This window comes from Herpailurus yagouaroundi, unplaced genomic scaffold, assembly GCF_014898765.1.
Source record: "Herpailurus yagouaroundi ecotype Mexico unplaced genomic scaffold, PumYag 195, whole genome shotgun sequence".
In the NCBI taxonomy this organism is placed as follows: Eukaryota; Metazoa; Chordata; class Mammalia; order Carnivora; family Felidae; genus Herpailurus; species Herpailurus yagouaroundi.
Genome location: NW_024412426.1, coordinates 2,086,439 through 2,109,286, shown reverse-complemented (window position 1 = coordinate 2,109,286; position 22,848 = coordinate 2,086,439). Strand labels below are relative to the sequence as shown.

Genomic DNA, 22,848 nt, shown 5'->3' with positions numbered 1-22,848 from the left:
TTTAAAACCCGGTTTTCCGGTGCCACCAAACACGTTTCAAGTGCTCAGGAGCCATGTGTGGCTAGTGGTTACTACACGGACTACATGGGACGTTTCCATCATTACAGAAAACGCTATTAGATGGTGCTGAGGTGATGGCTGATCTGGTCCAGAACCTGGGAATTCTGACTCCCAGTTGAGAGCTTTTAGCACTTTGTGGGATTGTGGGATACCATGGTGGTGGTGCTCTAAGGCTGCAGAGCTCTGAGGAGGGTCACCACAAATTCTGCAGTCACACTTCACCCATCACAAAATATTACCTAAAGTAACCTCGTATTCAGAAACAGAAAAGGAAACTCTTCCTTCTCTTTCTATACCCTATAAGCTCTATGAAAGACCCTAAAATGCAGGTACTAGTAATTTTGATATTACTCTGTGTGAACTAATAATATTACAGTTCAGCTATATGAAGAGGTAATCTATGGGTCAAAAGATTTTCAAATGATTTTTAGAACATAGTATGCTTCAGTTTAGGGGTGCCTGGGTGGCTCAGTTGATTAAGTGTCTGACTCTTGATTTCAGCTCAGGTCATGATCCCCAGGTTGTGGGATCAAGCCCTGCACTGGGCTCTGCATTGAACATGGAACCTGCTTTAGAAAAGATTCTCTCTCTCTCTCTATCACTCTGACTCTCTCTCTCTCTCTCTCTCTCTCTCTCTCTCTCTCTCTCTCCCTCTGCCCCTCTCCCCCACTCATAGTCTCTTTCTCTCTCTCTCAAAATAGAAAAAAAGAAAAAGAAGAAGAACACAATATGATTAAGTTTAGTACTGACTATCATCTAGAATACCTGAGAGATACCTGGGTGTTTTAGGTACCAGCATGCTTCTGAATGAAAACAAATCAAAACAAAATTAACTCTGTACTGTTACTTGTGTAGCATTTATTACTAGTGTCTATTCTGTTATTTTCTGAATAAAATACGTAAACTATTCTATTTTACTTCTTTGCTTATTTCTGCTACGGTAAGTAAGAAGGCTAACAAAACAAAACAAAGGCTACCCAAAACTACTGAATTTGACAATCAAAAATCTGCTAGAAGAGTAGACTCCGAAATGGACGTATTTCCAAAAACTGGCTTCTCTTTCTAACTAGTCTAGCCATCCTGGATCGGCCTCTATTACATCAGTTAAGGACCATTAATATAATTGATAAATAGCAGATCCCAATTGTGTCTGATGTCCTGTAGCAGAACCGAACGTCTTCCTCACGGCTACTGCCACTCAGATTTTTGTTATTTTGTGAGAATCTAAATTTATTTTTTAAAACGTCAGATACATATTTTTAAAATAAAAGCCAATGTACTTTTGGTCAGCAATAAATGGAAATGACAAAGGGATTTTACCAGAAGCAATTACCAGCAGGTGCAGAGCAATTCTGTACCCAAACCAAGTCACCGTCAGCTCCTTGTTTTGAAAACTGTCACAAATACTGTGGCTGAAAATATAAATGCTTAGCTGGAATCTTAATTCTACATAGAGAACTCATGAAAAATAATAGATTATTCACATATACTCATTATAAACACAGAAGTCATATACAATTCTTAACATGTGGCTAAATGAATGGACCTATTCTGAAGCCTGTTATGCAATAAAATAAACTCTACTGCTCTAAAGGAAAAATATAAGATACTTGATATCCCTCCATCACTCAAGATTCTTATTGGGAATGACTCGAAGAGCAACACAGTATAAAGGTCTCAGGGGTTAATTACAAAAATATAAAATGTTAAAATTCATTAAATAAGTTCCAGCTAAGTAAAGAATGCACACTACTTAAGAAAACTATGGAGTTTCAGGTTGTATAATAAAGAAACATTAAGAAAAATTAGGGCCACTGAAGAAGTGGCCAAATAATGAAGGGACCAGGACAATACTTAACTTAGCAGTGTACAAAGAACATGAATGCTTTCAAAATAAATGATCTCCCCCCCCCCAAAAAAAAAAAAAAAGGATGACCTTAAAAGTGTCTCTCAGTAAGAGGGTTCAGGAAAATCTTTTTTCTTTTAAGAATATTCATTTCTTTTGAGAGAGAGAGAGAGAGACAAGCAGAGAGAGAGAGACAGAGACAGAGAGAGAGAGACAGAGAGAGAGAGAGAGAGGGGCAGAGAGAGGGAGAGAGAGATAACTCCAAGCAGGCTCACACTGTCAGTGTGGAGCCTGAGGCAGGGCTTGAACTCATGAACTGTGAGGTAATGACCTAGGCCAAAATCAAGAGTCAGGCGCTTAAATGACTGAGCCGCCCAGCTGCCCCCAGGAAAATCTTCAATTAGATCTATAGACATGTAGTGGAAAGTTTGGAAATTTGGATGATGTTTTCTTAATTTAAAAAAAAATCAAGAGAAAATTTTATCACTCAAACCCACATTAGGAGGAGACCTCACCTTTTCTTGGTATTATCTTAGAATATTTTTCATCTTTACTCTTTGCTGTTCCTTTGTTGGCAGAAATGGCTTCATTTTGCTTTGTTTTTATGTCTCCTTTCACTTTGTAACACGTTGTTGGATTTATTTGTTCTTTGTGTTTTCTGTGTAACTTATCTTCGGAATTTGCTGATGGTGCTGGATATATGTCTTCTTTCATGATGGGTTTCTGTATCGTATGTCTGTTGCTTGCCAAAATATCTTCTGGAGAACACTCATTTCCTGACCACTCATTCCCTTTGTATCCTTTACTTTTAATACGTTTTTCAGTCTTCTTTAAATGATTTTCTTTCATTTCTTGATCTCTTACCTCCTTTAAATCATTCTTACCGTCATCGGGAATTCCTAATCCATTTTTTTTATATCTGTCAGTACTTTCAAGTTCTTGACAAGCAGGTATAGCCCTTGCATTCTGTTTGATAATTGATACCCCTCCATCACTCAAGTGCCCTTCCCAAGAAGAATCACCACCAGCATTGTTACTTTCTTGGTATTTGGACAGAGTCTGTTGCCTATCATTAACACGTTTAAAAATTCTTTCTTCGTTTATCCCTTGCTCTTGCTTTTGTGAAAGTGAAGTATTGTAACAACTGATCTGATTTGCTCTGTGCTCTAAACTAGACTGTGTTTTCTGGCAATTATTGTCTTTGGAGACTTGTGGTGACGTGGCAGTTGCTGGCTTAGCAGTATCTACAGCTTCTGCTACTGCAGAGCTTTCTTCTTCTGGGCGGAAGCCACTGATCATACTGGTTACCTGTTCAGCCACGGAGTCAGTGAAAGCATAGCTGACTTCTCCAACAGCAGCAGTCAAATCTTCTACAGCATTACTGATTGTGTCCACCAGAGAAGACACTGAGGGCAGATTCTGCTGGAAATTTTTGAAAAATGCCATTTTCTAATTCTTTATTCCTAACAGATGCAATAATGGAATTTTCTCTTCTCGAAGTATCAACCACTTTGGAATGTAAATTTAAAATTTACTTAAATGTTGTTACTCATGAGCTCAATATTATTATTTTGCATTGTAGCGTTTAATCTTTCTGTAAATGCATTATGCATTGAAAGAAATATGTTGAAGCAAAGACTCTTCCAAAAAAAAAAAAAAAATCAAACCACTTGTCTTAAATGTAATGAAATGTTTTCCCACTCCATAGCTATCATAACAGCAGCAAGACAATAATTTCCCCTCAAACACTATCGGTTTTTATTCTATACCTGCAAGAAGAAGTATAAAAAGGATTTTTATTATGGACTTTTAGTTTATTTATTAATAGTCTATGCAGGGGAACTACCCTATATTATTAACAAACTAGCAATATCATTTCAAACTAACACATATATTATAGGGAAAATACCTACACAATTTGCACAGAGGTTACAATAGAGGAGAGAGCAGAGGGTGAACATCTGCTGAATGGCTACCAGATGCAAGGCATTGTGATTTACAAGTTTATCTCCCCTGATCCCACAATAATGCTAGGAGGTAAATATTATTATTCTTATTTAATAAGCAAAAAAAAAAGAAGGTTCAGAAAAATTAAGAAGGTTCCCCAAACCTTTCCAAGGGATCCTCAAGGTAAAAACTATTTTTATAACAATAAAGGGATATTTAACTTTATCACTTTCATTTGCTCACAAATGAACACTGGAGTTTTCCAGAGGCTACATGACAGATTGACTACAGAAGCAGACATGAGAATAACAGCTGTTTCTTCTATGCCAGTCATTTAAAGAGATTTGCAAAAAAATCATAAAACAATGGCACTCTTCTCACCATTGGGGGTGGGGGAGTAGAAAATATATAGGTTTTTAAGTTAAAAAATGTTACTTACGTTTAACATGTATGTAATAGCCTTACTGATTTTTTAAACAAATAAACTGATAAGAATATTTTTAAATTTTCTCAGTTTTACCTTCTAATATGGTACATATTAATAGATATAACTCACATAAACAAAAGCTGTTTATGAGTGTTTAAGAGGGTTAAGGGGTCATTAGACCCCTCCCTCAAAAAACAAAAACAAAAACAAACAGAAAAACAGAAATGCTGAACCAGGGAATTCTTGGAGGCTGCCCAAAGGGCTATCTCTAAACCAGTTCATTCTATACACATGATCCAAAAGCAAGGTTGAAGTATGAGAAACACTAAACTTAAATCAAAATCACCTAAAGTACTATAGTTTCCCAATGCAAAAGTCACAGATTTAATTCCATAACCAATAGGCTGTATAAACAATGATGCTACTGCTTTTTAAGTTACCAGAAGAGAAAAACATCTCTCCGACACAGTGCATAGACAAGAAAGGCAAGGTTTTTCTGCTAATGCTCTGCAACACTGTTCTAAATTAACACCTTGCTTTTATAATTCGCAGCTTGCTTCTGCTATCATTTAAATAAGCCAGTCTCTGGAAACAGCAAATAAAGAACTCTTACAATAATATTAAAAAAAAATTAACACCAGGGAACACTTTGCATGAAAGAAAGAACAAGATTACAGGCCTCTGCTAACACCTAGCAGAAGTAAGTGATATAACGTGATATAATGCCTATAGTACCAAGGGAGGGAGAGGAACCCTAATTTTTATAACCAGACTTTATCTATACACTAGGCTGACAGGCAAAACTGCTTTCTCCAAACAAGAAAATTATCCACCAGCTGAGAATTCAACAGCAGATAAAAAAGGGTGAATTCTTTCAAAACTCTTCTGAGGACATAGAGAAAAAGCCTCTCGAGAGAGTTATTTGGACAGCACGATTCAAGCTACGATTTAAGCAAAAAGATACTCCTTCTTAAAGCATATCTACTCATAGCAGAGGCTCAAGAGCATGCCTTACATATGAAAAATAAAAATGTCATTTTCTGATAGTATGCAGTTCATCTTTAACCAATATGCTAGCAATTCATGAACAACAGAAAGATAATGGAACATAATTTACTTAACAAATGTTTTCCTCACAGAAAAGTGCTCAAATGTTAGTTTGCAATGTCAAAACCAACCTTCTCATATAGATTTAAAAACATAAAATAACAGAATGGCACAGGAAAAAAGAACAAACAAGAGAAGCAGCGATGATACTTACAAATTTTATCTTGTGAGTTCTTCCTTGTACTGTATCCTGAACCAAGATCTGGAAACCCGCCAACATTTTCAAAACAGAACTTCTTATTAATATAGAGAAAAAGGAGCAGCATCAAGATAATAAACACCCCAACAGCTGACAAAAATCCAACTGCCTCTGGAGATACTAGAGAAAAAAAAGTCACAGCTGTAAGCATTTATTCCTCTTTAAGCTACAAATAAGAAGGAAACCCCCACACATATGTTAGATTACTGCCTTATTTGAATTATACTTTTTTAATTGTCATAGTTCACACAGGTTTACAAGAAAAAACAAACTGCATACTTTAATGAGCTGTTCAATTCATTCAACAGTATTTATTCAAATCTAAACGTTTCTGCATAAAGTATGTTGGAACACTCTTAAAATACAGGAGTCTGTAACATAGGCAGCTATATATTTATCCATTTAACAGCATTACAAAAATTTTAACCCAAGAATTAGAAAAAAGTATTTCCCATGCATGGGTGTATTACTTAGCGAAATTTATGAGAGCATACAGTAGTAGTAAAATCTCGAACAGCTTCAATGGCCCATTTTATTTAATAAACTCTAGACTTCTTAACTTAGCATTCAAAGCTCCAGCCTCTCTCTTCAATATCACACTCCATTCAAATTGTTCCACTCACTGCCTCAAAATCAACTCTATGCGTTACCTCACGCCTTGTCTTGGTTCATCCTCTTCCCTTTGCCTGGAATGACCAAGTCTCCTTTCTACCATATCCCACTCATTCATTCCAGTCAACAAATATTTTAGACTAGCAGCCATACACCAGGCATTATCACATACACAGTTTCTGTCTTCCAAGAACAGTCTGGTGAAGGCAGTTACAACGTGGTGTAATAAAGACTATGAGTGGGGAAGAACAGGGTCTATGAGACCAGAGAAACACAAGCCAGTGTTGAAGGATCCAGTAGGCTTTTCTGAAAGTTATGGCCTCTATGATTATATTGTAAGAATAATTAAGAGTTAGCAAGTTAACACCATTCCAGACGGAAGAAACAGCAAGTGCAAAGGTCCAGTGACAGGAGATACTGTATATTCCAGAAACTCAATGAGAAACTTTGTTATGATAAACCAGATTCTCAAGAGGATCTGAGCTCAAGAGAATGCATGAAATCATACATGGAGATTTTGTACAGTGAGAACAAAAAAATCTCCGACTTCTCCAACCCTCAGCAATCTCTCTTTCAACATTTGCATTATCTGTCACTATACCAGTCATTTGGAGTTTAAATAGAAACTAAATTTTTCATCCCTAATGCCTTATATCTAATACTCAAGTACTAGCTGAGAATGAATCCTAAGCCTCGACTATCCTGTACAACCTATAATCTACTCTTTCTTCTTCCACTACTCAAGCAGCAGCTAAAATGTCATCTCCTCCAAGATTCATCCTTCAATCAGAAGAGCCATGGCAATTAGCATCTGTAACTCATTTGTTTAAAATGAAGTCACCAACCAGTCTAAGGATGAGTGTTTTCACCTCCTGGCTTTTCATTATTTGTGAAAGTCAGCCATCGCAGGTGTAGAAATGATATCACATTATAGTTTATTCAAAGCTGGATCAACCGTATTGTGATAGAGGATGGAGCAGAGTGACATTATAAGGGAAAAGGTGAGAGTCTGAATGGGAGAAATGCAGTCCAAATATCCAGCCCAGGAACAGATCCTGCTACAAGAACCAAGAAGTTATGCTCAGACATTAGCCCTGACTGTCTCATTTTCAGGTTAGAGAACAGTCAGGAAAGGGAACAGGATTTTAATTTAAAACTCTAAGCTATATTAGCAAAAACAGTGGTGTGCGTTAAGCCTGAAGGATGAGGTAAAAATGAAAAGAGAAGAATTATCACCAGCATTTCTAATGGCTAGGAAAGCCAGAAGCAGGACAGCATCTGGTATGAAGAGGCAGAATGCTCAATAAACTTATATTCAATATTACACCATAAGGAGCACATACGTATAGGAGCTTCTCTTCTAGCCCAGGTCCAAAATACATTAGAAAATTTGATGCATTTAAGTGAACAGACAGAGTTAAATAATACGCACCCTGAAACTCTTCCATCTCTTAAAAGACTAAATGAGAAAGAAAACATAGCTCACTCCACTTAAGAAGGCTAGCAAAGACAGCAACAAATACAACAGCATATACCATGTACTAGTGACTGTTTTAAGCTATTTACATCTATTCCTTTTTTTATTTTTTAAAAAAATTTTAATGTTTTTATTTATTTTTGAGACAGAGAGAGACAGAGCATGAGTGGGGAGGGGCAGAGAGGGAGACACAGAATCCGAAGCAGGCTCCAGTCTCTGAGCTGTCAGCACAGAGCCCGACGCGGGCCTCGAACCCACAGACTGTGAGATCATGACCTGAGCTGAAGTCAGACGCTTAACCGACTGAGCTTAACCCAGGCGCCCCATATGTTAACTTTTTTAATCTTCACAATTATACTATTATAATCCCCACCATAAATCATGATATGAAGATACTAAATTATGTGCCCGGCTCGTAAGTGGAAGAGTCAGGATTCAAACCGTGTCTGGCTCCCGAGTCCGTGTTTTTAGCTACCGCTCACACTACTTCTCCCGTATTCCTTTTCTCGTTGCCTCTTCCTATCTCATGTCTCCATCCTTATCTCTATGTTCCTCTTTTCATCTCCCTCCTTCCCATTTTAAAATTTAAGCTAGTGTCGGGGGTGGGGGTGTGGGTAATCAACTATAAACAAGATTAATATAGTAAGTACTATAATAGAGGTAGGAATATAAAGTATTACTGGAACACAAAGAAGAAATATTACCTGGGGGAAGTCACAAATGCTACAGAAAGGAGATAACACTTGAGCAGGGTATGAAAGATTAATAAAACTATCAAACAGCGAAAGGGCAGATGAAACAGCATGGTAAAAGACACAAAACAATGTGCATAGCATTCTATAAGCACCCATGGGCAACAGTCGTGTGTTTCATTTGCTGCCGTGTTCCCAAAGCACCTGGCACAATGCCACATACCTGACATTGTATAAACATTTGCAAGTGACTGAATGAATAGATGTGTGTTCAGGAAAGATCAAGAATATGCCAGAAGAGCTCAGACTGGAGATAAAGGCAAGATCCAAAATGTCAAAGAAGCTTGAATGCCATCGTAAAGATTTTGCATTTGTAGAACTACATTGCTTAAAACAACTGAAACACTGGATTATATGGTAGGGAGTGATTGGTGGCAAAACATGAGGAGTTCTTTTTTTTTTTTTTTTCAATTTTTATTAACAATATTTTTCTTTAATTTTTTTACTATGTTCTTCACATTTAAAAACATGAGGAGTTCTTAAGTGAAGAAGTAACAGTGGTGACAGAGTTCTGGTTCTTGTTCAGGGAAAAGTGATAGTAACCTAATCGATTAGATGTAGAAGATGAAAATGAAGTTGAGAATAATTCTAAAGTTTCTCCCTTGTGTGGATGAGTTAATAGTTACACCACTGACCAAAATGAAAAAATATAAAAGGAAAGGGATACAGTTTAGGGCACGGGGGTAAGAGGGACTTAGAAAGAGAGAGATGGATAACTAGGTTAGTTTTTGACATGTGACATTACAAATGTCAGCAGAAAATTTCAGTGTGGATGCCTAGTAAGGAAAGAGAAGTATGCGTATAGTACTCTGGTGAAGGTTGAGTTAGTTATAAAAGACTTAGGAGATTTCCCCTTTTTGCTCATCCTATTCCAAGTGAAAGATTTCCCTGGCTAAATACAATGCCAAACTGGCATTGGTAATGGTAAATCTTCATAAGATTTTAGAAAAATACATACTGTGACTTTCCCCACTAGAAAAAAGATAAAGACCCTACTGTAAATATAATACTGACACAACTCCTTTTATATTGCCCCACAAAATGTCCATTTCCCACTGAAAATATTTTAGGTCCTTAAACTTTAAAAACAGTAATATGGCTGTAGACAAGAGAAAAAAATTTCTAATAGAAATACTAAAAAACTTCATCCTTATCTCAGGATTAAAATAATATTATTTCAAATGACATGATACTGTAAGTTGGCCAGTAAGAGTTCTAAGCATAAAAACATTTGACAAATCCTACTTGTACATAAAACTGCAATAGAAAATACCCTAAAATCAGGGTGCCTGGGTGGCTCAGTTGGTTAAGTGTCTGACTTCGGCTCAGGTCATGATCGCGCACAGCTTGTGGGTTTGAGTCCCGCATCGGGCTCTGCACTGACAGCTCAGAGCCTGAAGCCTGTTTCGGATTCTGTGTCTCCCTCTCTCTGCCCCTCCCCCACTTGCACTCTGTCTCCCTCGCTCAAAAATAAACATTAAAAAAAAAAAAAGAAAGAAAATACACTAAAATTAAAGATATGAATTCTATACAGCATCAAAAAAACTAAACAAAGTTACACTTAGATCTCATTACTATAAATATATTTTTTCATTCAGTATAAGAATTTACCCCTAAAATCTTATTTATATTATCTGCTTATAAAGCCATTCTGCATAAGTATTTCTAGGATTATGGTTAAATTATCTATATATAAACCTACTCTTTTCCAAAATTCTAGATTAGCTGTTGCAAGCAAGTAAATGGTATTGCAAAATGCATACTATCTTTTAAGGACATTCAAAATCTAACAGCAAACAGATAATTAGTATATACATTTGAAGAATTTAATTTGCTGAATCAAATTTAATTTCAGCTAATCAATAACTCAAAATTCACTAATGCATTACTTTCCCATAATCCAAATTTGTAAAATTTACATGTGATGAACAATAAAATTAGCAACATCAAATATTTAAAAGTGCTTATTGTTTGCTAAGGGCTGCTTTTTAAAAAATTTTTATTTAGGGGCGCCTGGGTGGCTCAGTCGGTTGAGCGTCCGACTTCGGCTCAGGTCATGATCTTACAGCTCGTAAGTTCGAGCCCCGCGTCGGGCTCTGTGCTGACAGCTCAGAGCCTGGAGCCTGCTTCTGCTTCTGTGTCTCCCTCTCTCTCTGCCCCTAACCCCCTCGCATTCTGTCTTTGTCAAAAATAAATAAACATTAAAAAAAAATTAAAAAATTTTTTATTTAAATTCCAGTTAGTTAACATACACTGTAATATTAGTTTCAGGTCTACAATATAGCGATTCAACACTTCCATACAACAGTCTGTGCTCATCACAAGGGCGCTCCTTAATCCCCATCACCCATTTCACCCATCCCTCTCCCCCCCCTCCCCTCTGGTAACCATCAGTTTGTTCTCTATAGTTAAGAATCTGTTTCTTGGTTTGCCTCTCTCTCTTTTTTTCCCCTTTGCTCATTTTAAGCATTACATTTAAGAGTTAAGAACATAATCCAATTGATTCCTCACTATAATCCCAGTTTTACAGATATATATATTGAGGCTCTGAAAGAGTGAAGTCGAATTTTCAAGATCTTAAAATTATTACTCAGTGATAGAGTCTTGATTTGAATGCAGGCACACTGACTCTTGAGCCCAAAATGTTAAACACCAATCCCTATTGCTTCCTATTTGCCAGGCATTTTTTAAAATCTCTTTTGTTTAAAAAATTTAATGATCAAGGTGCCTGGGTGGCTCAGTCGGTTAAGCGTCTGCCTCTTGATTTCGGCTCAGGTTATGATCTCACCATGAGATTGAGCCCTCCATGGGGGTCTGAGCTGACAGTGGGAAGCCTACTTGGGATTCTTTCTCTCCTTCTCTCTCCGCCCTTCCTCCACTGACACTCTGTCTCTCAAAATAAGTTAACATTTTTTTAAAAATACGAAAGTAAAATTTAATGATCAAAACAATTTTATGATAGGTAAGCACTATACATCATCTTAGTCTTTAGATTAAACTGAGGCCCAGAGACTAACGAACTTGTCTAAGGCCACAAATGTAGTAACACAGTAGAACCTGAATTTGAACCCAGACATTCTAACTCCAGAGCTCATGCTCTTACACATCAAGCAATATTGCTTCCTTACATGTCAACCTGCAATATAAAAAATAAAGGAAAGCTGTGATCAAAGTAATATAGCTTACTATATACATTAAGAGAAAATATCTTATGATATAGATTTCATATATGTTAAAAAATGACAATGGATTCAAGCTTTCTCCAAATAAATATATAAATTATAAAAGTGGAATAATTTTTCCTATTCAAGATACTTTCCTCAATATGCTAAAATTAATTACAGAACTATGCTTCGAAACCAAAATCAATGGTACATCCTTGTATTATATGCAATGTTCGAAAAGTTAATAAAATAAAATTTAAAAGCTAAATGTATCCTATGGAATAATAAGCTTGATATTCATTAGTAATGCTCAGTAAAAATACATACCAACTATATAAAGTCCTATATAAGGTCTCTGTGAGCTACACGATCCCGTATATGAACTGTCTAAAGATTATACTGCAAAGTAAAAAGGTGTAATTTCTTCTAGGAAATACAAAAAGTTTACCTTGTCCAAAATTAATAATTACTTATATTACATATAGTTAACTGGCTTTATCTTTACTATACATTTAGAAATGAATATACATGTATATATATATTTACAAAAGATAAATAAACCCATTTTTTGTCAAAATTCAACTTTCAATAACAGTAATAAAATTCACTTTAATTTCTACAGATAAATTGGTCATAAGAAGAAAATGATAAAATTATAGTCTTATAAAGTAGAAGCAGGAACAAATCCATTTTGACTCTGAATGTATTGCAGAATTCACCTAAATTCTACTTTTCATTTTGTCATAAAGAAAACATTTTCTATGTAAGTTTTATGAGAAAAATACTAGGATATATATAAAAATAAGTATAAGGGAGATATTTATTTATAAAACTCTCATATTTTCAATATTAACTTATTTATGCATTAATACTCATCTCTAAGTACCATTTCTTTGTATTAAAACACATTAGTTACAAATGTTATATTTATATTTGTAAATTAAAACAAATTTTACAAAACTATTCTATTAATTATATTTCACACGCAAAATTAAATAACAAGTACCCATGCTTCTTAAAATTCTTCAAGAAAGAAGGATTGAAGAGAACCACTTACAATTTGTATTATAAGGCCTGTATTGCAGATCTGTCTTACTTGGCATGAAACACTAGTCCTCCAATGACATGTCATGGAGACTTAATAATTCATTTAATAGATGTAATTCTATCTCTTGAACAACATGTGAACTGTACAAGAAGTCAACTTTCATTTTAAGAGAAATACCTGCTTACTAGTTAAGAAGTCCTGAATATTTTTTCTGATATTCTAATCAGAAAAATTCTGCAATTTGTGTTGCTCTTGTTTGAACAGAGAGAATTTATCAGTATTTCTAAGAATGCAGGAAAATAAAAGATTTGACACGTTTAAATTTCCTTTTATAATATCTGTTGCTTCCACAAATAACATCTTGAAATTCTTAGATTATGATATAAATAACACAAAACTGGAAAGATTACATATATATATATGTGTGTGTGTGTGTGTGTATATGTGTGTGTGTGTGTGTATATATATATATACCTATATAAATATATCAAGAAGGGAATATAATACGTAACTATTAACTCTAGATTTCATTAAAAATTGGTAAAAAACAAAAAGCATTTACTTGTAAGTGACATAATTCATTGCTGAGTAACATAAAGGCACAACAAGAGGGGAAGGCACAGATAATGATGTGGGATGTGACCTAAAATCTTACAAACAGAACTGCCCTCTGGGAGAAAGTTACCTGACAAAGTTGATAAAACATGCCATCCAACTTGTTTCAAATGCCAAACCATCACTAGATTGAACCAATATTTTCTATAAGTAACATGTGATAAATTGAAATTTCATTCCAATATCGTAACAGTGAAAAATCCTAAATCAGTCTTTTAAAAAAATTGGAAAAAAAAACCCAAATACTTATTAAGTACAGAGACCAAATACATATTTAAATCATATGCCTCACACTTAGACTTGATAATAAGATACTTAATAAACCCTTAATAAACTTATGATAATATATTTAAACCAAATACTTAATATAAAAACTCTTGTCAAACATTCTCTGGAAGATGTTTTTCTTCAAGTATACTCTTAACAGAGGCTTCTTCAAATTACAAATGCAGTAAAGGTTATATAAAGACAAACTTATTTTCCTGGCAAATCTCCATATAGCAAAGCACAGTCATTTTTTTAAACAATAAATTAGGGTTAACTGCCTCAAAATTCTTCATTGTCCATTCAATGTTTATGAATTCCTCCAAAATTATGAGTGCTAAATGGGGTACCAGCAAATACAGGCATACTTCCTCTTGCCTTGTACTTTTCCAAGAATTCTTTGCTCCTCCTTTTCAGTAAGATCTTCATTGCTAAGCTACTATAAATAAGATTTTGAAAAGTCAACACCAACTGCAGAAGAATCTTCTAGTTAAAGCCAATTTGTGATGACACTGGTCACAGTGGCTAAAATGAACAACTCAGGAAACTACAGATGCTAGTGAGGATGTGGAGACACGAGAACCCTCTTGCACTATTCGTGGGAATGCAAACTGGTGCAGCTGCTCTGGAAAACAGTGTGCAGGTTCCTCAAAAAATTAAAAATAGAACTACCCTATGACCCAGGAATAGCAGTACTAGGAATTTATCAAAGGATACAGGAGTGCTGATTCATAGGGGCACATGTACTCCAATGTTTATAGCAGCGCTTTCAACAATGGCCAAATCATGGAGTCTAAATGTTCATCAACTGATGAATGGATAAAGATGTGGTTTATATATACAATGGAATATTACTTTAACAATGAGAAAAAATAAAATCCTGCTATTTGCAGCAACGTGGATGGAACTGGAGAGTATTATGCTAAGTGAAATAAGTCAGTCAGAGAAAGACAGGTATCATATGTTTTCACTTGTAGGTGGATCTTGAGAAACTTAACAGAAGACCATGGGGGAAGGGGAGGGGGAAAAATAGTGACAAACAGAGGGAGGGAGGCAAACCAAAAGAGACTCTTAAATACAGAGAACAAATTGAGGATTGATGGGGGTCTGGGGAGAGGGGAAAGTGGGTGATGGGCACTGAGGAGGGAACTTGTTGGGATGAGCACTGGGTGTTGCATGTAAGCCAATTTGACAATAAATTATATTTTTTAAAAAGCCAATTTGTGATGTCAAACAGGTTTCAGATATGCTTATTTCAAGCTTTAATTCTAAATCATTAAATTCTAATAAATACAAACTGGTTTATTTCTTTCAAATCTTTAAGAGAGACATCACCTTCCTCCTATATCTTCATGTTATGTCAATACTAGCTCTCCTCTTTAAAATTTTTTCTGTTCTTATACGTCTTTTTCAAACTTCACCGAGGTATAACAATTGAAAATTGTATATGTAAGGTATAACTTGATGATCTGACATGCAGATTATAAAATAGTCACAAGCTAATTAATATATTCTCATCTCACACAGTTATCATCTCTTTTTTTTTTTTCCTTTTTATGGTGAGAATGCTTAAGATCTATTCTCTTAGCAAAGTGAAGATACCTTGTATAGTTGACTCTAGTCAAATCATTGTATTAGGTCTCCAGAACTGATTCACCTTGTATAACTGAAATTTTGTAGCCCTTGACCAACATCTTCCCATTTCCCCCAAACCCAGCCCCTGACAACCACCATTCTATTCTCTGCTTCTAAGCGTTTGACTATTTTAAATTTCACATATAAGTAACATCATGCAGTATTTGTCTTTCTGTGTTTTGCTTATTTCACTTAGCATAATGTCCTTTAGGTTCATCCATGTAGTCACAAATGGCAAGATTTTTTTCTTTGTTAAAGCTGAGTAATATTCCATTGTATATATACACATTTATTTTTCAGTTCATCTGACAACCGACATGTAGGTTGTCCCCATATCTTGGCTGTTACGAATAAGGCTGAAATGAACATGTTAGTGCAGATGTATTTTAGAGATTCCAGGCTCGCCTCCTTTGTGTATATGCCCAGAACTGGGTTTGCTGAATCATAAGATAGTTCTATTTTTAATTTTTTGAAGAAACTGCACACTGTTTTCCATAATGGCTATTCCAATTTACATTCTCACTAACAGTGCACAAGGATTCCTTTCTCTCCACATCTTCCCTACTTGTTATCTCTGTCTTTTTTTAGTTTTTTTTAAGTTTTTATTTTATTTATTTTGAGAGAGAGAGAGAGAGAGAGAGAGAGAGAGAGAGAGGAAGAGAGAGAGAACAAGCAGGGGAGAAGCAGAGAGAGAGAGAGAGAGAGAGAGAGAGAGAGAGAGAGAGAATCCGAAGCAGGCTCTGTGTTGTCAGCACAGAGCCTAATGCGGGGCTCAAACTCACGAACTGCCAAGATCATGACCTGAGCCGAAACCAAGAGTCAGAGGCTAAACTGACTCTTAACTGGCTTAACTACCCAGGCCCCCCTTTTGTCTTTCTGAAAATAGCAATTCCAACAGGGATGAAGGGATATCCTGTAGTTTCATTTGCATTTCCCTGATGATTAGTGAAGTCAAGCACCTCTTCATACACCTGTTGGCCATTTGTATATATAGAGAAATGTCTACTTCATTTTTTTCTCCATTTTCAAAGCAGGTTATTTGGTTTTTTTATTGAGTTGTATAAATTTCTTACATATTTTAGATATTAACCCCTCATCAAACACATAGTTTGCAAATATTTTCTCCCATTCCATACTGCTTTTTTACTCTGTTCATTGTTTCCTTTGCTGTGCAGCAACTTTTCAGTTTCATGCAATCCCACTTGTCTGTTTTTTCTTTTGTTGCTTGTGCTTTGGGTGTCATATCCAAAAAATCATTCCCCAGACCAATGTCAAATTCCCCCCCCCCCATGTTTTCTTCTAGTACTCTTATGGTTTTCGGTCTTATATTTAAAAGCCTTTAATCCAGGGGTGCCTGGGTGGCTCAGTTGGTTATGAATCTGACTCTTGGTTTAGGCTCAGGTCATGATCTCGCAGTTGAGTTTGAGCCCCGCATTGGGCTCTGCACTGGCAGCAGGGAGCCTGCTGGAGATTCTCTGCCTTCTCTCTCTCTGACCCTCCCCTTCTTGTGCTGTCTCTGTACCTCTCAAAATGAATAAGTAAAAACTTTAAAGAAGAGTCTTTAACCCATTTTTAATTGATTTTGGTATGTGGTGTGAAGTAAGAGCCTAAGTTCATTCTTCTGCAGGTGGATATCCAATTTCCCCATTATTAAAGAGATTATCCTTTCCCCTTTATGTGTTGTTCTTGGAACACATTCTAAACAACAATTGACTGTAGATGCATGGAATTATTTCTGGACTCTCTATTCTTTCCATTGGTCTGCATGTCTTTTTTACACCAATACTATGGCATTCTGATTACTGTAGCTTTGTAATATAGTTTTAAATCAGATAGCTTCCAGCTTTGTTCTCCTACCTCAAAATTTTGTTGGCTATTTTGGGATTTGTGTGTGTGTGTGTGGTTCCAAACAAATTTTAGAATTTTTTTCTATTTCTGTAAAGAATGTCATTGGAATTTTGATAGGGATTGCCCTGAATCTGTAGGTCACTGTTGTAGTATGGACATCTTGACAATATTAATTCTTCCAATCCATGAACGTGGGATGTCTTTTCATTTATCCATCAACCCTTTTACAGTGTAAATGTCTTCTTTAAAATCCTTCATCAATGTTCTTTTTTTTATTAAAAAAATTTTTTTAATGTTTGTTTATTTTTGAGAGACAGAGAGAGAGCACAAGCAGGGGAGGGGCAGAGAGAGAGGAAAACCCATAATCTGAAGCAGGCTCCAGGCTCCTAGCTGTCAGCACAGAGCCTGATGTGGGACTCAAACCCACAAACTGTGAGATCATGACCTGAGCCAAAGTCAGACACTTAACCAACTGAGCTGCCCAGGTGTGCCTCCTTCATGAATGTTCTATTTTCAGGGTACAAGGTCTATTTTGTCTGATGTAACTATAGTCATTCCTTTCTTTTCTTATCATTTGCATGAAATACATGTTTCATCTCTTCACCTTCAGCCAGTATGTGTTTAAATCTAAAGTTTCTTGTCAATAGCATATTGCTAAATCTTGTCTTTTTATTCACTCAGCCACTCTATGTCTTTTGACTGGTGAGTTTAATGCATTTACATTAAAAGTAATTATTGACAGGTGAAGACTGAGGAAATTTTGTTAATTATTTTCTATGATGCAGATGTTTTGCCTCTATTTTCCATTCTTGCTGGCTTCCTTTGCTATCTGATCATTTTTGTAGTAATTTGCTTTGAGTTTTTTCTTTATCTTTTTTGTATCTATTACAGGTTTTACCTTTGTGGTTAGCTTGAGACTAGCATAAAATACCATGTAGTAGAATCATTTTTTTAATAAAGTTAACAATTTAATTGCAATTGCATACAAAAACTCTATACTCCCATTTGTGGGGTTTTTTGTGTGTGTTTTTTTGTTTTGTTTTGTATTTGGGGTAGTTTTTTTGACAGAGATAGAGAGCACCAATGAGCGAGGGAGAGAGGCAGAGGGGGAGAGAGAGAATCTTAAGCAGGCTCCACGTGCAGTGAAGAACCTGACATGGTGTTCAATTCCATGACACTGGGATCCATAAGTCAAAATCAAGAGCGGGATGCTCAACCAACTGAGCTTTTTATATAGTGCTTTTTATATAGTGTATCCATTAACAAAATTTTTATTTGTGCTTTCATATACTTTCATGTTGACACTTAGTATTTATATCAGTTTGAAGAACTTCCTGAAGTATTTGTTGTACAGCAGATCTTGTGATGACAAACTCCCTTAGTTTTTGTTTGTCCAAGAAAACATTATCTTTCCTTCATTATTAAAGAATAATTTTTTCAGCCTCTCCCCAACATGAGTGTATGCTCTCTCTCCCTCTCTAAAAACAAAAGAAAGAAAGAAAGAAAGAAAGAAAGAAAGAGAAAGAAAAGAAAAGAAAGGAAGGAAGGAAGGAAGGAAGGAAGGAAGGAAGGAAGGAAGGAAGGAAGGAAAGAAGGAAGGAAGGAAGGAAAGGAGGAAAGAAGAAAGAAAAGAAAAGAAAACACAGGATGCCTGGTTGACTCAGTCAGTTCTCTTGGCTTCATCATGATCTCACCGTGGGAAGCAGAAGAATATATGGAACACCCATAATGCATATATTGTTTCCTTCATGGTGTCTCAAAAATCCTATAGACTTCCTTCCCTGTTATTCATTCTTTCCCTTTTTTCTTTTCTGACTGGACAATTTCAAATACGGCTGGAGTCCTCGTGCTGTCCCTTTCCCTAGAGTGGGGAGGTTGTAGTCAAGGGTATCTCCTGGCACTGGGGCACACACGAGTTCAGCAGTGGTACCAGTGTCCAGGGCATGGGTGTGCCTAGCACATACATGGCCGTGTCAGTGCCTAGGGTGCAGGTACAGGCAAATCAGCTGCAGCACCAGCATCCACATGCACAGGGAATGGCTGTGGAGCCAAAATCTGGCACACGAACACAGCAGCAGCACCAGGATGGGGAGGTGGTGGTGGCTCCAGTCTGGGAAGGGGTAGGAGCCAAAAGGTGGCTCTACTCTTGGGGCTTGGGGGAAAGATGTAGAGGTGACTACTCCAAGGGGACTCAGCAGGGTAAATTCCAGACAGCTTTGTCAGGCTGGAGTCAGTGTTGGCAAAGATTCTGGAGGTCCCAGAGACAAAAGCTGAGGGTGTCCATGACAGTGGCAAGGGCTACCAGGTTCCTCACTGGCAGTGGTGAAAGCTGCTGAAGTCTTCCTGCTCTTCTTTTCCCCCCTGAGGGGAGGTCACAGCTGAGGGGATCCCTCTTGGCATCAAGCTGTGCTCAACCAGGAGATGGGCAATGCAAGGAAAATGCTTCCTATGCTTTTCTACGAGGTACTTCTCCACTGTTCCACTGGACTACTGCAGCTTCTCCATTGTATTCCAGAGCTGTCCTGAAGCTATTTTCATTGGGAGTTTTTAATCATTGTTTTTGTTGGGGGATGAGTGTTGGGATTTAGTAGTCCATCATCTTGCCAATGTCAATCTCACTACCCTTCTTGGAGTGATTAAAACATCCTTTCTTCGCCCTAAATTTGATCCAGTTTGAGGAGACGCAGTCTTTGCCAAAAACACTGCACAATTTAAGACATGGATTTACTGTGTCTGAATACATATGGATTCAAAAGTCCACTCGCCTTAACAGCATACTATGTTTTCTTATTGCCACTGAACAGGTCCCACACTTTAGTTAGTGATGATAAGGGCTCAACATCATATTGTGCTATTTCCACACAGCAATTTGCAAGCAATGTACACCACCAAACAGAAACAAAAACAAAAACAAAACAAAAACAACCAAAAAAAAAAAAGACACCTCTTTCAGTAGTGTTATTTTCGGTGGAGATTTAGGGAAATATATAATTAAACTGATAATGAAACAAAATTTTCTGGAATTAAAAAAATAAATGCACTTTAAGAAACCTTCATGCTTTCAGCAAGTATCTTTGTGTACTCATAAGAGATAGATGTTCTCTTTTCTGTCAGTGGAGAAGTCTGAGAAGTACTAACTGTACATTAATTTATTCAATAAATATTAAGGAATAAGAATGAAGTCTGAACAAGGTAAATGCAGTTCCTGAACTCAGAGACTTAATAAAGTACTACAGGGGAACCTGACCTTGACTTGGGAGACAGGAGAAGACTTCCTGGAATAAGTGATTCCTAAACTGAAATATGAAGAAGCTAGAATAAGAAAGAGAAAGGGGCAAAGCAGGAAAAAAAAAAAAAAAAAGAGCATTTACAGTGAAAAGGCCCAGAAGCAAGAGATGATGACACCACTAAGGGAATAGAATAAAAGGTACAAAGTGGTTAAGAGATAAAGCTGGAAAGTAAGCAAGGGAAAAATCATGAAAGACCTTGTAAAAACTGTTAAGGAGTTTGAACTTTATCCTGAAGGCAAAGGGAACTCAATAAAGCATTTCAAGCACGGAAATTATAGTATCATTCTGGTGTACAAATAAGAATAGGAATGAAGGCCTAGCAAGGCACAGTTTATGAAGCAACTGCAGTGATGACAGCCTAACAAGCTAGATGCCTCAACTGAACAGGCTGGAAGGTTTTTCTTAGAGCCTACCTTTTAGGCTGTCTCACATATACAAATGTAAATATAAAAACACACATATAATGTCCTATATTAAGTTTTAAAAAGCTTTCTGTGTAGTTGCTCCATTAAAGCTTATATTTCAAGTGATGAAGAGAGAACTTCCAATTTGTGGCATTATTATCACAAATATAGAACAAAACAAAATATTATTGATTTCATGAATATATTAAAAAGGTATAAGTCTATTCACATGCTTTGCCAAACAATCTTGCTTCTATAGACACTATGTTGATATACAAGCAAGTGAAAAATAAACTGTGGTTTAAATGCCAAAGACTATTATTTTATGAGAACCATGACAGTTATATAAGAAAATATTAACACAAGTTATCAAAATACCAACTTTTAATTATCTAGAAAAACACATGACACTAAGCAGCAACCTTTATGTCTCAGTGAAACGTCAGATAACTTGTTCATTTCTTTCTGTCAAAGAATGACTCACTATGTAGACAAGGAAAACACGTATGATGTCTGGCTTTCTTAAATAAATCTCACAATTTTCTCTAAAATGAAATTTCAATTTAATCAACAAACTTACAGATAGGATCTAGACTCTAGATGAAAGATTTGAAATTACAACAAGGAAGTCACTTCATGGTAGGCCTTACCACATAGGCTCTCAGGCATGCACTCATATTAGATCTGGTTTTGTGTTTTTTGTCTTGTCCAACCTTTGTAGGTTATCACATTTGCCTTTATTGATAACTCATCTAACGCCAAAGAAGCCATCTGAGTCAGTGCCTCCCCAACTAAATTTTCTCTTTTTCTGACATAGCAAATTGAAGTCAGGGAATAACAAATAGCTTAGATAGAAAGAATACAAAAAAGGATGTAAGATTACATCCAAAACTCAATTACTCATGGTCAGGTTAAAGAGAATCACTCTATAAAACTGTGTTACTTAATACCTTTACCTAACCTGAATGAAGGAACTGAGAATATGTTCATTAATTTTGTAGAAGGTCCTAGGAACTAGGTTGGATACAGTTGCTAATTCACTCAAAGATATGCCAGGGACCTCCATACATTAAAGAAATAATACATCAAAACAAAATGAAGATCAATATGGGTAATTCCAAGTTACTACCCCATCAATGGACAAACACTGACCAAGGTTAATTAATATGCTCCCTCAGTAAAACATGTCAGGAACAAATGTTTCTAACAGGTGAAAATTAAGCCTTCTATTACCCTATCAGATTCTTATTAAAGCAGTATAGTCTCCAATTTTAAAATACAACTGAGAACACTAAAAAGGTTCAGAAAGGAACAATTAAATTCACTACACAAATATCAAAAGCCTTATGCCAAAGGTGAAATTACTTTATACTATAGAAGAAATGGCCAAAAAAAAAAAAAAAAAAAAAGGTGTTCATCTAAGGATTTAGTAGACACACATCAGCTGGACCACATAACACAGAACTCTAAGATTACAAAATATAGAAAGTGACCTCTAATGATATCTAAAATGTTGATTACAGAAATAGTATTTAACTGCGAGAATTAAGAACTGAAACAGACCATCAAAAAAGGCTAAAGGAGTATAAAATATACAGGACTGAGATGAACAATTTGCTTGAGAGAAAGGCTAAGAAGATCTTATTTTAAACAAGTCCCAAGTGGCTATGGTTATTGTGAAGATATTTAAAAAATGCATGTTCATAAAGGAATTTTGAGAATTTTCAAAGTGGTAAATAAATTAGTGGTGATAGATAATTATAATTGTATAAAAACACTAAAGTGGATCCAGTAACAGAAAAGTTAAAAAAGTACACAATGGATATGGGGACTACTTCACAATGAAGAATACATCAAACAGTGGAAGAAAACAAAAAGAAAAAACCATTTGTCAATGAAACTGAGTTTATAAAGGAAAAAAATATTAATAAAGAAAACTCATTTGTAAGAGTTTGGCAATATTTACTGAATTTTAGGGGAAAACTGGTTTGGATGTCATAGTAGAAAACACAAATAGGATATAGATACAATATGGTTCCCTTCACAGAAACTTCTAGATTACTAAAAAATGTTTGGTTTGTAATTTGGAATACCTGCTGCGGGGAGTCTAAAGTTCTAGGTCTTTGCTAGTGTAAACAAAGACCTAAAGTCCA

General features: G+C 35.9%; 1 protein-coding gene across 7 annotated transcripts in view; it reads right to left on the bottom strand.

Moving 5' to 3' along the window:
* Positions 1 to 22,848, bottom strand: part of SYT14 (synaptotagmin 14) — a 221,638-nt gene that overhangs the window by 148,545 nt on the left and 50,245 nt on the right. For 3 of the 7 annotated variants that reach the window (XM_040446355.1, XM_040446353.1, XM_040446354.1), the window contains exons 1-2: positions 5,542 to 5,649; positions 2,422 to 3,675 (exon numbers count right to left, since the gene is read on the bottom strand). The exons of 1 other annotated variant lie outside the window; for it this stretch is intronic. In XM_040446355.1, the coding sequence (XP_040302289.1) occupies positions 2,422 to 3,352 (931 nt within the window). In that variant the 5' untranslated portion in view covers positions 3,353 to 3,675; positions 5,542 to 5,649. Of the gene's footprint in view, positions 1 to 2,421; positions 3,676 to 5,541; positions 5,707 to 22,848 lie in introns of those variants that run through there. 3 more of the 7 variants (XM_040446356.1, XM_040446357.1, XM_040446358.1) reach the window with 1 other exon arrangement.